General features: G+C 40.7%; 1 protein-coding gene and 1 non-coding gene across 2 annotated transcripts in view; both read left to right on the top strand.

Annotated features, from left to right (window-relative positions):
• Positions 1–15,222, top strand: part of GPATCH2 (G-patch domain containing 2) — a 209,734-nt gene extending 194,512 nt beyond the window's left edge. The window contains exon 10 of the mRNA XM_089685011.1: positions 9,720–15,222. Coding sequence (XP_089541137.1) covers positions 9,720–9,889 — 170 coding nt within the window. The 3' untranslated portion in view covers positions 9,890–15,222. The remainder of the gene's footprint in view (positions 1–9,719) is intronic.
• LOC149456354 (U2 spliceosomal RNA) lies at positions 2,399–2,594 on the top strand. Its single transcript, XR_016313895.1, has one exon. It is a non-coding gene; the product is annotated as a U2 spliceosomal RNA (small nuclear RNA).
• Positions 15,223–17,344: the final 2,122 nt, after the last annotated feature.

The raw sequence follows: 17,344 nt of genomic DNA, 5'->3' as shown, positions 1-17,344 counted from the left end.
AAACGTGCCTTTTTTTCTGCTTTCAGGGGATCCTTTTTTATTGGCATGGGCAGTTTAGTGAGTTTTTTTTTACAGAGCTGAACTACACAAGGAAGGGAAAATAGGAACAGGGTCATGATCTACTGCCAGTAATAGGTTGAAGGTGGGGGGTTTAAAGAAAGGGGAGTTAGTAAGGAGAATCTACCAGGCATAGAAAAATAAAGACAGATTGGGAGGAAACTGCGTATTACACATTTGTCACTGAAAACATAAGTGAAATGGACCTATACTTTACACTATCAGGAATTTATTAGAACAGTTTAATCTGTTTTTTGCAGGTAATAAAATATCCATTCAGCATCGCAGAGTCAGAAATTCACCTTAAAAGTGTAGAAAGCTACACTACTTATCCAAATGTTTTGTGGATACTGGACCATTACACCTATACTGTATGAGCTTGTTGAACATTCCCTAGCCATTTTCACTCAAATGGAGCCCTCCCCCTTCTCTTCCCTTTTCCACTATTACAGGTTTCACTCTTTTCTGGAAAGGCTTTCCACAAAATGTTGGTGTGTGTCTGGGGGAATTTGTGCTCATTCAGCCTAAAGAGTATTTGTGAGGTCAGGTACTGATCTTGGACAAGAAGACATGGCTTTTCCCTCCCAAGGCTCTCCAGTAGGGTTGAGGTCAAACACATTTGTGTAGGCCACTCAAGTTCCTCCACACCAAACTCATCCAGCCATGGTGTTGATTTACTAAAAACAGACAGACTGTGCACTCTGAAAGTGCAGTTGTTCCAGAGCTTCGTAAATGAGGGGAAGCTCTGCTGACTTCCATCATCTAATCATGTGCAAGTATAAATGTTGTTTTTTTTTCTTGCATGTGATTGGGTATTCTTTGAAACTATAGAAAATCAGAGCACTAATGGTGAAAGCCAGAAAATAAATGCAATGGCGTACATATCTAGCAGTAAATATGCATAATACAAAAGTTTTAGGCCAATAAAACCATAATCACCATGTTGAAATGTATCCAAATAGTATGGTACAAGACGAGGATTGGCACAAGCCACAGGCTTTATAGATAAAGTGTAACTTGTAATCTGTTATTTTATCACATTTTGGTTCATTTATATTCATTAATATTTGTGTGTGTGTATTTATATATATATATATATATATTTATATTTCCATTTAGTCATTTGTAACAGTATATATCTATTATGAGGGTCTGTGGGACCGGCTTACACTGTCATTTATATTAGTTATTTATGCCTTTAAATTTCCAGCCACACCTTATCCTTTCCCTGTCCAGGCTCTGCCCCAGTTTACAAGCTGATTATATATTTCTCTTAACCCCGATTACCAACTGACTGTAATAAGGAATCGAATCGTGCGAAATGCATTGTCATGATAACCGGGACTTGTGATTGGTCTCCTTCCTGCTGAAGGCTCACGATGGCAGCTTCCCTGCGTTCCACTGAGGTAATTTCCGATGTTCTGCGACACTGAGGAGGTCTTTTCTGGTTCCTCTTACCCCTCAAGTGGCATCTCACCAGACTGGTGGCTTGTGGACACTATTTTTACCAACTATTGTTGTTCACTACTCCTCCATCTGTGGAGTTCACCATCCAGGCTCCTCATAGCCATGTCTGCATACAAGTAGTCCGCTCCCACCATTCCTTTCAGCCTGCGGCTTGTGCCAATCCTTGTCTTGCACCATACTATTTCATGGATACATTTCAGCATGGTGATTATGGTTTTATTGGTGTAGTAAACTTTTGTATTATACATATTGACTGCTTGATGTGTACACCATTGCATTTATTTCCTGGCTTTCACCACAAGCGCTCTGATTTTTTTATGCTTTTTCCACATCACATTATACTCCAAATGGTCATCGGAGTAGCTGTGGAACTGGCCTTGCTTCACCCTTGTCTTATTTGACGTTGGTTATGGGATTTAGCACCTAGTGGTCTGTCTGTTATTCTTTGCAAAGTGAAGATTCATCTCATTTACTGAGCTCTGAAGCAACTGCACTTGCAGAGAGCACACAGTTTGTTTGTTTTTAGTAAATCAACTCCACTTCTTTAACGACCAATTCCAGGCAAAAACAAGGGTTTTCCATGTAGTCAGGTTGTGCCAGCACTGCACGGGTCAATTGATTGTTTTGTCTAGGGGTGAGAAGAAAGCTTACACTCACCCAGTTCTTCGTTCCATCAGAAAATGATGCTCCCCTATGATCCATCAGTGGACTGTTCCTGGTCTATGGAGACTGTTCTGGGCTTGGTGATATCAGGAGCAGTCCACTCAAGACCAGAAGAGCATGGGGGTGCTTGACTGGCCATGCGTAGGGAGGATCGGAGGCTTAAGTAAAAATATCTTTCTCCTCTCCATTAGACAAAAACAAGCACAGCCCAATCGCTTCTCTGACTTTTGGCTTACGTCAAGTGTAGTATTCGTTCTGATCAGTTTAATATCTGATACGTCACCTTTCTGGGGACCATACTGTATATTAAATGGATTCTAAGAGCAGGGAGCTGGAAGAAGAGCTTGCGCTGTCCACTCCACACATTGACCTGGTATCACAGTATTTCCAGCACTGGTGCACCAGAAAAAAAAAAAACGCAGCCCCACTGTATGGGAAACTTTTTTTTGCCCAGAGATGGGCTTTAGGGAGCTGCCTTTGTGCACAGAGGCACATTCATACTGATATGACAAAGGACCTTTCCCAAATTGTTTCCACAAGATTAGAAGCTCACAATTGTCTCATTGTTTCTCAGCCTTTTTTCGGTCATTAAAAGTTATGAACAATCTTGAAGCACCCTTTAAACATATGGACAGTTTTAAGGCACCCCATTCTAAAATGTAAAAAACTATTCTAATAGTTTTCCCTAATACAGCAACACCCACACATGTAGGACACCCAATGTAAGAGGGGATTTATTCTTCCAAAACAAATACACTTTTGCACACTGATACTGAATAGTATTCCAATGTTTCTCCCTCAGTTTCTTTCTAACACTCAGCTAATTTGACCCCATTACTGACAGAGAGTGGCAGGGGAGGCACAAACTAGGATGCCGTGCAGGCGAATGACATCCTCCATATCAACTGATGGTGTCATTGGTTGTTAGGACACCAGTGGCTAGAAGCTTGTAATGGTACACAATGAAATTTATGGCTTTGTGCAACTAAAAGGTTGGCTTGATCTACCTGCTGACTTTTATTACATTTTTGGGCAATTTTTAGGCTTTTTACCAAGAAGGCACCCCTGAAGAAACTTCAAGGCACCCTGGTTGAAAAAGGCTGGTCTAAGATATTTTTGTATGCTGTAGTATTAACAGTGCCCTTCACGGGAACATCCTTAACTCAATAATTTGGATGGGTGTTCACTCAATAGCACTCTTGGCCATATACAACAACACAAAACACTGTAGATTTACGTGCTCTAAGCAGCGATCAGCCCCTGCATTCACTAGGATGTGTTTTGTCGACCCAGATTTTTTAATGCGCCATTTTTGTTTTCTCTCGTTATACTAGGAATATAGCACTTCTTAAACATTAAGCAACATTTGAAATCAGCATATTTGCAAGCTGTTGTGTCGAAAAATGATTAAACAGATGTTTACCCTCCAGCAGCGTTAGACCTCTGATCTGATTTTAGATTACAGATGGAATTGAATTAATTCATGGCAGTCCCAGTAAAATGGAGGGTATGGCATTGAATGCTGCCGTGCTGTTTAAATAGACTCTACCTGTCCTGACAGCTGTTGAGCAGAAATGAATGATCTCTCATTTTCATGTAAAGTAGCCTGTAATGCTGTCATGAGCACCATCTTAAAGAGGGTCTACAGGATATTTATCATGCTTTCCACTGAGCATTCTTATGGTGCCAAGTCTCGGTAAGTTACCAGGGCTCTGTAAAGTTTTTTTCTTTGTTTTTTTTTGTGATCTTGTGTTCTATGGATAAATTGTCCTTTGTTATGTTGGCAGTAAACAGGGAGATGACTCGGGATATGGTGAAAGGGTGTTCCTCATAGAGTGTGAATCTTCCTCTGTGTGTATCTTCTGCAGGTCTAAATGATACGGATTCCTTCACGTTGGCTTGTTTATTCGATAGGTTATGTTGTAGTGTCTATGACATTTAGCCATTGTGGGTTTTTATGTCGTCCAGTACAGATTTTCACATTATGTAGCAGCTTTGTATGCTCAGCAGTCTGTATTTTATGTGATATTCTGTGGATGAATTGGCCTTTGTTATGTTGGCAGGAAAGAGGGAGAAGAAAAGTGATATGGAGGTAGGGTGTTCTCAGATTGCGATACTTTCTGTGTATGTATGTTCAGCGGGTCTCAATGGCTTGGATTTCTTCACTTTGGCTTGTATGTTTGATAGGTCATTTTATAGCGTTTATGGTGTTTCGTCATGGTTGGTTTTTATGTCATCTGATACACATTTTCACACTATGTAGCAACTATGTTCTTGCTGTTTTCTGTGTAATTCTGGTGTACATTGTAGACTACATTTATTTGTAAGAGCTGAGTTCCAGGGAGACCTAAAAGACACTAGCTAATACCTCATTAAATTTGGATATGCAAACAGTGTAAGTAGCTGAATTTGACCTGGTATGAGCCTTTGAAACACCCACATACAGAGGAGCTCAGACTGAGTGAGGGAGAAGCAGCACAAGAAGCCATTCCGGTGTGCTGCCATGCTCATGAGCTAACGAAAAGCATTCTGATATCTTGTTACTGTCCAATCACAGGCTCACAACGGGACAAGACCTGTAAGTGTTGCTTACCTGCAGCGGAGAGAGAAATCCGGTCTCCTGCCTTGGCAGGGGCTATACTGTGTGGTACAGCTGTGTAAATCCCAGGACTGGATGGAAGAGTATTTGGCAGCTAAAGTAGCTCCCTTATACTGAAGTTGACTTAAAGTGGAGTTCCAGTTTTGTGTATATTAAATGTCAGCAGCTACAAAAACTGTAGCTGCTGACTTTTATCAAATACACACTTACCTGTCCCAGGGTCCAGCGATGTCCTCACCCTCGCCGTCCCTTCTCGACCTCTTCTCTCCTCAGCACTGGCATCACAACCGTGGGCACTAGGCTGTGACAGCTTGTGGCTTCACAGCCAGGTGCCCTCTGCGCATTCTGATTGGTCCTGCAGTCTTCTGGGACCTGTGAAGGCTCCCAAGAGACTGCAAGAGGAAGGAGGGGGCTGAACTTCCGCTCACTTTGCTGCGGTGAACTGAGCCAGAAGTGGGAGCGGGTACCTGTCAAAACTAGGTACCCACTCTCCCCCCAAAAGGTGCCAAATATGGCAGTGGAGGGGGGGAGGAGGCAAACAAGCAGAGCTTCCACTCTTGAGTGGAACTGCGCTTTAAGTATGTAGCTGTTTGCCTGGACATGAAGGGGTTGATTTACTAAAACTGGAGAATTCAAAATCTGGTGCAGCATCTTTCAATAGAAACCAATCAGCTTTCAGAATTTTTTGGCAACGCTTAACTACCTGCCCTGCAGAAGATTTACCCCCCTTCCTGAACAGGCCATTTTTAGCAACACGGCACTGCTTTACTTTAACTGACAATTGCGCAGTCATGCAATGCTGTACATAAATAAAATTTTCAAATTTTTTCCCCACAAACAGAGCTTTCGTTTAGTGGCGTTTGATCACCTCTGTTTATTTTTTGCACTTTAAATGAAAAAATGCCAACATTTAAAAAAAAAAAAACATTTTTTACTTTGTGCCTTAAAACATATGCAATAAACATTTTTAAAAAAATCTAATTTCTTCATAAATGTAGGCAAAAATGTATTCTGCTACATATTTTCGTTAAAAAATCCCAATAAGCATATATTGATTGGTTTGCGCAAAAGTTATAACGTCTACAAATGGCAGTATATACTGTATACTGGAATTTTATTCTTTTTAATCGTAATGGCGGTGATCAGCGACTTATAGCAGGACTGCGATATTGCAGTGGACATTTTTACATGAACTAACATCAACTGACACTTTGTGGGAACCAGTGACACTAATATAGTGATCAGTGCTAAAAATATACACTGTCATTGTAATAATGACAATGGCTGGGAAGGGGTTAAACATCTAGGGTGATCAAAGGGTTGTGTGCCTAGCCAGTGTTTTTGTGTGTACTGTTTTTACAAGGCAATCTGCTAGATTTTATTTTTATTTTATTTAAAACCTAACAGATCGCTGTTGACTTAACACAGCTTGCTTTGTTTACATAGTCATAGTTGTGTTATGACAGTGTGCTTGGCGATCAACAGGTGCCAGCCATCTATTGGCCAACACTTGTTGATTGACTTCTGTTGTGTCCAACCACAGCAGAAGCAGTGCTCTGGCGGCAGGTGGGCGCCCCCCTGTGGCGGAAGTGCAAAATGACATTTTATATACTTGATTTTGCACAGAACATCCGCCCTGGCCCTGTAGCAGTAAATCTGCTATAGGGCGGAGGTCAAATGGTTAATTGAACAAGCTGAAGTTAGAAGCTGATTGGCTACGATGCACCAAAATTTGCACTCTCCAGTTTTAGCAAATCAACCCCGAAGTTTAAAGGAAACTAGTCTAAAAATAATTTAGGCTGCCATTGTTCACCTCTCCTTCTGAAAATGCATTTTAGCCTGGCTGTCATACATGGGCTTCAATATTTTGCGAATCCAGGCCCTTTAAAAGTATAGAAAACAAGAATCTCTGACTTCAACGCTTGTTCCATCCTGTCTGTGCTAAAAGAAATAATGTGGTTATGCCCCTCCCATATGATCGACTCTGAAGTCTGTATAATCTGATCTTTCCATTTCAGGTCTGTTTTACAGCACAGCTGGTTAGTGAACTGAAGATAGCTGCTGCTCTTATACAGAGTGTTTTTTATTTATTTACCTGCTGCCTGCAAGTGACCAATATAAAATATGCTTGCATAAGTCAGCTGATCCACTTGCTCAGCGGGTGACTCTCAACTGATCCCCACTGAGCAAGTGGATGACAGGTCTGTGTCTGCTGCTGCAGAGCGGACACAGACACAGCCCGATATTTTCTATGGGGCGGTCGGATGGAAATGGACCACCTGTCTGTTTCCACCCGACTGTCATCCAGTCCTTCAGACGGATGGGAAACAGATCCCATCCATCTGTTTTTAGCGTACAAGATTGGAAAGGATGGCAGTGGGTGTCAGCGGACTCAAGTCTTTTTTATTTTTTTAACTACTAAAGAAAGAAAGTATTTTAGATGTTTAATTTAAAGGTAAATTTCAAGCTTTACAGGAAATCCTAGTAGAACTTCTTTCTTGTATTTTCGTTATTGCCCTTGGTTTCCTTGTAGCTAATCTTTCTTCATTACTGACTTACCATGCCTTGTTCTGCACCTTGTCTCTGTGTGGTGGTAGCCATCTTGGTAGAAAAGCAAGACTGCTTTCTCATGTCAGAGCTGCTGCCTTGATGACTGGTAATCTGATGACTGGTGGGGGAATGATCCAGCAGCAAATGTGGAGAAGGCACAGAATTAATGGACAAAGCAGGGAGATGTTTGCACTGCAGATCCTTATGTACAGCTTCCTCTCCAGCAAGAACAATGATCAGCACAGTAGTGACACCATATTTGGCGAGACAAGCGTTCAGAGGCAGCAGTGCCTTACATGATCTTACACCACACATACAATCAGGTCCATAAATATTGGGACATCGACACAATTCTAACATTTTTGGCTCTATACACCACCACAATGGATTTGAAATGAAACGAACAAGATGTGCTTTAACTGCAGACTGTCAGCTTTAATTTGAGGGCATTTACATCCGAATCAGGTGAACGATGTAGGAATTACAACAGTTTGCATATGTGCCTCCCACTTGTTAAGGGACCAAAAGTAATGGGACAGAATAATAATCATAAATCAAACTTTCACTTTTTAATACTTTGTTGCAAATCCTTTGCAGTGAATTACAGCCTGAAGTCTGGAACGCATAGACATTACCAGACGCTGGGTTTCATCCCTGGTGATGCTCTGCCCGGCCTCTACTGCAACTGTCTTCAGTTCCTGCTTGTTCTTGGGGCATTTTCCCTTCAGTTTTGTCTTCAGCAAGTGAAATGCATGCTCAATCGGATTCAGGTCAGGTGATTGACTTGACCATTGCATAACATTCCACTTCTTTCCCTTAAAAAACTCTTTGGTTGCTTTCGCAGTATGCTTTGGGTCATTGTCCATCTGCACTGTGAAGCGGCGTCCAATGAGTTCTGAAGCATTTGGCTGAATATGAGCAGATAATATTGCCCGAAAAACTTCAGAATTCATCCTGCTGCTTTTGTCAGCAGTCACATCATCAAATACAAGAGAACCAGTTCCATTGGCAGCCATACATGCCCACGCCATGACACTACCACCACCATGCTTCACTGATGAGGTGGTATGCTTAGGATCATGAGCAGTTCCTTTCCTTCTCCATACTCTTCTCTTCCCATCACTCTGGTACAAGTTGATCTCGGTCTCATCTGTCCATAGGATGTTGTTCCAGAACTGTGAAGGCTTTTTTAGATGTCGTTTGGCAAACACTAATCTGGCCTTCCTGTTTTTGAGGCTCACCAATGGTTTACATCTTGTGGTGAACCCTCTGTATTCACTCTGGTGAAGTCTTCTCTTGATTGCGGACTTTGACACACATACACCTACCTCCTGGAGAGTGTTCTTGTTCTGGCCAACTGTTGTGAAGGGTGTTTTCTTCACCAGGGAAAGAATTCTTCGGTCATCCACCACAGTTGTTTTCCGTGGTCTTCCGGGTCTTTTGATGTTGCTGAGCTCACCGGTGCGTTCCTTCTTTCCACCGAAATCAGTCCATCAGTGCCAAATATCAGTGTCCATCACTGCCACATATCAGTGCCCATTAGTGATGCCTGTCAATGCCGCCTATCAGTGCCTCCTCATCAGCGCAGTCTATCAGTATCCATCAGTGCTGCCTATTAGTGCCACATAGCAGTGCCCATCAATGATGCCTGTCAGTATTCATCAGTGCCGCCTCATTATCATCATTTACAAAATTTTATAACAGAAACTAAGAAAAAACATTTTTTTTCAAAATGTCTGTTTTAGTTTGTTTAGCAAGAAATAAAAAAACCCAGTGGTGATTAAATCCCACCAAAAGAAAGCTCTGTCTAAAAAAAAAAAATTATAAAAATTTGGTTTGGGTACAGTGTTGCATGACCACGCAATTGTCATTCAATGTGCGACAGCACTGAAAGCTGAAAATTGGCCTGGGCAGGAGGGGAGTGAAAGTGCCCGGTAGGCAAGTGGTTAAGATTAATTTCAACTGGGACCATTTATTTAATTTCAACATGAGCCAGGAAATACTAAAGTATTAGACAGACAGCTTGTCACATGTGGGGTGAGTGGGTCTGCTTCCTGAGATCTGTGCTGTGCAACTTCCACCATTCTGCTTCATGTCCCCAATATCTTGACTCGGGTTCAAGGGTGTCAAGCCACATCACAGAGATTGTACCTTCATCTGGAAATAGTGCTGATAGTAATGGATTGGTGTTATCGGTAAAGCACTGCATAATACATCTGTGATATGTCAATATAGGCAATAGTAATAATATTCTGTAGGCTATTCTAGGGTTCAGCTGTCTCCTGTCTGTGGCATTGGTTGAGTTTTGATTGTATAACTTTTATCTGAGGACCATAGTTACGATAAATTGATTTTCTCATGGAGCTGTTTTAATTTTTTTTAGGCTTTATAGGTGAAAACGTTCAACCGATCCCTGAGAGTAACATTGGAAACCGAATGCTTCAGAGTATGGGCTGGACCCCTGGCACGGGATTGGGACCAGATGGAAAGGGAATTTCAGAACCGATACGAGCCCTACAAAGACCAAAAGGACTTGGACTCGGGTTCAGCTGATATAATCGCATGTGACATCTCCAGACGTCTTAGGAATCTCGATGTGTGTGTTTTATAATGTCATTGGTAAAATACTCTTTATAAGAAAATACAAAGTTTCTCTCTCCAACTGGAAAAAGAAACGAGAGAGCTGCAACACCAGCTAGCACTGTGCAAGCAGTGACCAACTGAGCCGTGTGTAGATATATGCTGTTATGTGACACAACTAACCCAATGACATTTCATGTAATTCTGTTAATGCTGGGCTAAGACTGACACATTACTCAAAGATAGTAAGTTTTAAAGTGCACCTGTCATCTACAGATAGAATCTCTTTTAAGGTCTATTGTTTTATTTTGGAACCAATAAAACAAAGAATGTCAGCCATTTTGTAACCTGGCCTGCTAATCATGAACTGGGGGCTCTAAAAGTCACGAGGCAGCAGTAACGTCTACGTAAGGACAAGGCTGCTAACTTATGAACATTGGCTGGATTGATAAAAGGGCCACTTTCATTCTACATAGGTGACAAGAATATTGGCAGAAAACACTTTTTGTTTTTAAAGTTTATTTAGGTGACAGGTACATTTAAATGGGTAAAAGAGAAATCCTCCTATAACTTTTTTTTAGATGCCAGCTGCTTGGGTCACTGCTTGGCACCTTACATTTTCTCAGTATTCCAGACACAAACATTTCCACCAGATTTTCCCTGATCTACAACAGCTTTTACAAAGCCATGTAAAGGAGTCTCACTCCTCTTGCTGTATTCGCACTGATAAAAAGATGCCCTTGTTATGACCATGGTAAGAGAGTGTGCTGGGAACTCAGGTGTAGAGACATAAGACAATAAGTGGTCCAGCAGACTATAGTGGAAGGGCTTCTTTCCATCAAGCATATCAGCAGTAAGTTGTGGTTTTTGGGGGACAATTGAAGGAGGGATGCTGTTCCCTTGTCTGGAAAACTTTTAAAATGTAGTTGCAAATTTATACTGTCACACAGTATTACAAAATATTAGAAAACCTTTCCCCATTAGAGCAACCCTGCCAGATGTTTTAAACTTTTAAGGGCTCTTTCACACTATGTGTTGGGCAGCCGTAATGCAATACTGTAATGCTGCAGTAAGGCATGTTGTTTTTTAATGGGCTGGCAGCACAACTTAACAGACCTAAATACCAACCTTTTTTTTTTTTTTTTTTTGCAGCTCAGTTTATGCATTTCTGCACTTTGTGGTACTGTACAGTAAAACACGTTTTACAGCAGCACAAGGTGTCTGAAATTAACTTTAAAGACATGGAAAGTCTCTTCTGCATGTCCCTTTGATCCTGGTTTCACTTTCCTAAAAAAGAGTTCAAGTTTCCAGCCAAAGCTCCTCCAATTTCTAAGCCATGACCAATTGGCATCTCTTCTCCCCCATGCTAATAAATACACTTTTATTAGCCATAAGGATGGACTTAGAGACAAGGGCTGGGAGAGCCTCTAAGTTAGGTGAGTCTAACTCGTCATAACAAAGTTACTAGAGGAGAATAGAAAAAGAGGCTTTTCTGGCTTTTCAAAGGTGGAAGCAGGCATCTTGTGCTGTCTGCCCTTACGTGGGAGTTTCAGAAGTTGTAAATGTCTGGCAGGTTCATTTTTTTCTTTACCACTGATTAATCAGAAATATATTTTATAATTGTGCAAAATGATACAGCTTGCAGTATTCAGCAGCATGTGTTGGAATTCATAATGAGCCAATCAGCTTTCAGCAGCTTAATGCAAGTTAGACCAATAATAAACCTGTTTTAGTATTTCACATGTTTATGTCTGATAAAATTACTTTTTAAAGTTCCTTCTACTCAAAACTTGTCTAATACACTGAAAATATGTCATTGATGAAAAGAGATACCCTGTTAAGGTCCCAGATGGCAATCCATGACCTGTTCCACCAACAAAAGGGACAGCCATTTTAGGTGGGTTTGCTGTGTAATGCACACACTTTATGCATTCATATTATTGGCCTACACAGTATCCTGTTTCAAAGTTAGCTACATCCAGACACAAAAGGGGGGATGTACTAAAACTGGAGCACTCGAAATCTGGTGAATCTGTGCATGGTAGCCAATCAGCTTCTAACTTCAGCTTGTTCAATTAGGCTTTGGCAATGAAACCTGGAAGCTGACTGGTTTCCATGCAGAGTTGCAGCAGATTTTGCAGGTTCCAGTTTTAGTAAATATCCCCCAAAAGGTCAGTGTTTGCTACAACTTGATTGATTGCAATCTTGTAAATATTGGTTACTTCCAAAATGTTTGCCTGTATTAGACCTGAACCAGCCAGCTTACAAGGAATAACCTGATGGGGTGGTAGAGGTGACATCTGTTGCAAACACATAACAAATACTAGCTTCATTATTTCCTAGGTATAAACACTATATGGCCAAAGTTTGTGAAAACCTGACCATCTCACCACTTAGCATTCCAATCAATTCCAAAGGTGCTCACTAGGGTTGAGGTCAGGGCTCTGCTCAATCCAGTTCCTCCACACCAAACACTTTTTTGGAGATGGCTTTGTGCACATGGACACAGTCATGCTGGAACAGAAAAATGCTTTCCACAAATGGTTGACACAAGATTGGAAGCACACAATTGTCTTAAGTGTCATTGTATGTTGTAGCATTAACAAAACCCCTAACTGGAAACGAAGTCATTTGGAGGGGGGTCTGCAAACGTTTTCTATAGGGTGCAACTACCTAAATTTTGTGGCCATACAATTTTCCTTGTAGAGATGGAAAGTTGACAGCTGAATTTGGATATGTCAGTCTAATCTGTCACCACTCACCTGAAGCTTTCTTGATGATAGACCCTGAATAGTACAGCAATTTTTTCTTTTAGCCATCTTGCTCCTTGCTGTCTCCGTTTTTCGCTTAATATTGCTGCATTCCCTGACCCCAAAATTTCAGGAGCAGTAGTTTCTGACAATGTTTTTTGTTGTTATCTAGTACTTTCACAAGCAAGCAGTTATAACTGAAACTTTGGCAGTAATAATGCTAAAGAAACATTTAAATAACAATCATAGAATAAAGGTGGGTTTACATCAAATGACTCATCCACCTGTACTGAAAATGGCCAGAAAGCATATGGTGATATAAAATTTTAGCTGAACTGTTTGATAGAAGACCAATTTAATGTGTAAAGAAAAGCTAAAAAGGTGTTAATTGCTAAACAAAAATCCATCCTGCACCTGTACTTTTAAATGCCTTAGCTGGGTGCATACCATGTAAAACTAGAGGCTAGCTTACCAAAAATAGTTCAGACCTCACTAAAGGTGTCACCTTGAGAATGAGACCTGGTGTCTCCAAAACCTTGGTGTTTTTACATTACCTTTTTTTTTTTTTTTCTGTGATACCAATTTTGTAACTATGACCTCAGTAAAACTTAGAGGTCTGAACTTTTTTGGCATGCTTGTCTTTTTGTCTCTAGGTTTTTATTGCTGTTTGTATTCACACTGGGGAGATCCACCCTCCTATATTTGTCCTGATTTTTTCAAAATTGTGAGTTGCCACCAAAACGGCGATAGAGGGGGTCTTTCAATGGGTCCTTTTCTTCTATCATTCCCTGCTGTCTACTGAGCAAAAAGTGATGAGAAACATCCACAGATCCAGCTTTTATATCTATTCAAATTAAAAAACTAATGTTTTAGCTTTAGATACACTTTAAAGTGAGGTGTTACCTGTTGATTGGTTTATTTCCTACAAAAGTGTAAAATGTGTGGAGCAGGACCTGGCTGGACTTTTCGAGAAAACGTTTCGAGACTAGTTTTATAACACGGCAACAGATTGCACAAAGGGAGCACTAACCTTCATAAGTCAGTGTGCCAAAAGACATTGTCCTGTGTACATCAGGAGATGTGCAACTGGTGTTCTGACCGAGTGCATTACCAAGTCTGCTATTTCATCATGTACAGCAAGTTAAAACAAAGAGCAAACATGAAATTCTGTGTGAAACCCATACACCCAAATTTGGTCACCGGTGATGATCCCTAACATGAAGGATGGGTCAGCCATGGCCTGCTGACAGAGTTCTTGGCAGACTTCGACGTGGTTTTCCTTCTGCTCCTGGGTCAGCAGCCTGGGCATGAACTTGGCAGCAAGTTGCTTGAATGGTTTAGACATTTTCTGGGGTAGAGCTTGTTGAAGGTCTTCCTGATCTCTCATCATCTTCCAGTGATGTTCTTCCTCTCTTGAAGCGTGCATGCCTCTCAAAACACCTTGATCAACTCATTGCAGCATCACTGAAAAACTTGCCAAATCATGTCAAACATCTCTGCGGCAGATTTGCCCAGTTTCACACAGAAATTCACGTTTGCCCTTTGTTGTAACTTGCTGTCCATGATGAAATGGCATATGTGATAATGCACGTGGTCAATATAGCACCAGTTGCACAGCTCCTGATGTACACAGGATGATGTTTTTTTTAGCACACTGACTTTTGAAGATTGATGCTCCCTGTGACTGCGTGCAGCGTTGTGCTGCCATCTGTTGGCGTGTTAAAAAAAACTAGTCTCAAAACTTTTTTATACCACCTCGTACAAGGCATTAATCATATTTTGGCAGGAAAAAAAATACACTTTGGTTTTCCAAAGTAATGGCTCACCAACACATGAAGTCATATCTACCAAAAAAAAAATTGACCACAGCTAAGTTCAAGTACAGGACACATCTTAGAACACTCACTTATCAGACATCATCAGACATTAGATATACAAAATAATATAGTATTCAGTGATGTGTAAATTATTTCTCAAAGCCACCTGTAGACCACTGTTACTGATTGTTCCTTAATGGCATAGTACCATTTGTTTTAGTGTGGACCACCTTTCCAGTGCCGACTGCCAAACTGAAAAATCAGCCCTTTGCTTTTAGAAAATATGCTGTACAATCTAGATTATTTTAATTATTTTGGCACATTTTACATATTCATTTTTCAATGGCAACATTTTACTTTGAACAGGAGTCTTCAATAGGCATAATACTGAGTTGCCCTACTGCCAATCTTGGGCATTCAATGGGAATTGGACACCAGTGAACATTTTTAAAAGGTTGATCATAGTCTTGAAAGGAAGATGTGAATTACTCCTATGCCAATTGAGCTCAACACAAAAAAAGTGTATGTAATTATTTGCTTGTTTGCCTGTAACATTTGCACATTTTGAATAATATTTTTTCCCTTTTTTGGAGGGGGGGGGGGGATACTTTTTTGGTTGTTGCTGCTTTTTTTTCTTTTCAAATGGAGTACTCAATCCAGACAATGTGTAATTTACAAAAATTGTATTAAAGGCTTGGTTTGTTTTAATTAAAAGGAAATCTGAGTTATTAAAAGGAAATCTGAGTTGTTTTTGTCATGTTGCTTGTCTTGTCATGTAATGATGAAACTTCCAATGTAAGCTTTTGTAGGTATAAAGCTTTTAATACATACAGTTGTGTTCAAAATAATAGCAGTGTGTTGAAAAAAGTGAATAAAGCTCAAAATCCTTCTAATAGCTTTTATTTCCATACACACAAATGCATTGGGAACACTACACATTATATTCCAAATCAAAACATGAAGAAAAATATATCAAATCTGTGTTGCATGCAGTCAACCAACTTCTGGCACCTGTCAACAGGTATTCCAGCCCAGGATGATTGGACTACATTCCACAGTTCTTCTCTATTTCTTGGTTTTGCCTCAGAAACTGCATTTTTGATGTCACCCCACAAGTTTTCTATTGGATTAAGATCCGGGGATTGGGCTGGCCACTCCATAACGTCAATCTTGTTGGTCTGGAACCAAGATGTTGCACGTTTACTGGTGTGTTTGGGGTCGTTGTCTTGTTGGAACACCCATTTCAAGGGCATTTCCTCTTCAGCATAAGGCAGCATGACCTCTTCAAGTATTCTGATGTATTCAAACTGATCCATGATCCCTGGTATGCGATAAATAGGCCCAACACCGTAGTATGAGAAACTTCCCTATATCATGATGCTTGCGCAACCATGCTTCACTGTCTTCACAGTGTACTGTGGCTTGAATTCAGTGTTTGGGGGTCGTCTGACAAACTGTTTCCGGCCACTAGACCCAAAAAGAACAATCTTACTTTCATCAGTCCACAAAATGTTGCGCCATTTCTCTTTAGGCCAGTCAATGTGCTCTTTGGCAAATTGTAACCTCTTCAGCACGTCTTTTTTTCAACAGAGGGACTTTGCGGGGGCTTCTTGCAGATAGCTTGGCTTCACATTGGCGTCTTCTAATTGTAACAGTACTCACAGGTAACTTTAGACCTTCTTTGATCTTCCTGGAGCTGATTGTTGGCTGAGTCCTTGCCATTTTGGCTATTCTTCGATCCATTCGAATGGTAGTTTTTCGCTTTCTTCCACGTCTTTCAGATTTTGGTTGCCATTTTAAAGCATTTGCGATCACTTTTTAGCTGAGCAGCCTATCATTTTCTGCACTTCTTTATATGTTTTCCCCTCTCCAATCAACTTTTTAATCAAGGTACGCTGTTCTTCTGAACAATGTCTGGAACAACCCATTTTTCTCAGAATTTCAGAGAGAAATGCACTGTAACCAGCATGTACAACATTTGCTGCCTTCCTTCCTTAAATAAGGGCAATAATTGCCACCTGTTTTTCAAAGAATGAATGACCTCACTAATAGAACTCCACACTGCTATTATTTTGAACATGTCCCTTTCAATTAGTGATTCAATTACACAGAATCAGCAGCATGCATGTCATGACTGTTGGGTCTGTTGGATTTCTGTTACTCTGCTACACCTGTTAGTAAATTATTTGCCATGTAGAAATATTTCTACCAAAAACAGTGATTGATCAGGTTAGTGATGTCTGACTGCTATTATTTTGAACACAACTGTATAACACAAAAAAAATAAACTGCCTGTTTTTTGAAAAGCTCATTTTTGGATTCAGGTTCCTTTGAAATTCGCACATTAAAAATTTTTTTGCAGCCTTGCCCCATAGCCCTGCAACCTCCATTTTTTATGGACAGTTATGTCTTCAGTCACTGGCAAAAATTCTCCAGAAAAAGGATTTTGCAGGTGGCTTACATCAGCAGTGGAGGCAAAGGTAGACCTTAGGGACATGTGATTCATTCAGTAACGCAAGCCCTGGAGGCAATTTTTATTTGCGCAAGAATTTTGCGCGGGGGGGAGGTGTCTTTTGCATATGAACCACTCAGAGTCAGGGGGGAGGGTGTCACCCAGCCCACCGAGAGCAGCTAGAGGACTGAAATACCTGCAATCGCACTCTTACAAGCCGACTCTGATGAAAGATTGTGGAAGACAGTAGAAGCTTTGCTACAAAACTCTCCTTCCTATTGTCTGAACTAGGCTACACCCTGAAATGCAAGGCTGCCCATAGAGACTACATGTGGCCATTTTAACACACATCACACATGGTCCACTGTTGTCACCATAGAGGAACCTCATCCTTTTTTAGCAATATAGG

The sequence above is a fragment of the Staurois parvus genome, unplaced genomic scaffold, assembly GCF_062004578.1.
Source record: "Staurois parvus isolate SC_StPar_1 unplaced genomic scaffold, SC_StPar_1.0 ptg000362l, whole genome shotgun sequence".
NCBI classification, from domain to species: domain Eukaryota; kingdom Metazoa; phylum Chordata; class Amphibia; order Anura; family Ranidae; genus Staurois; species Staurois parvus.
Note: the sequence above shows the minus strand (reverse complement) of the source record. Positions and strands in the feature narration are given on the sequence as shown.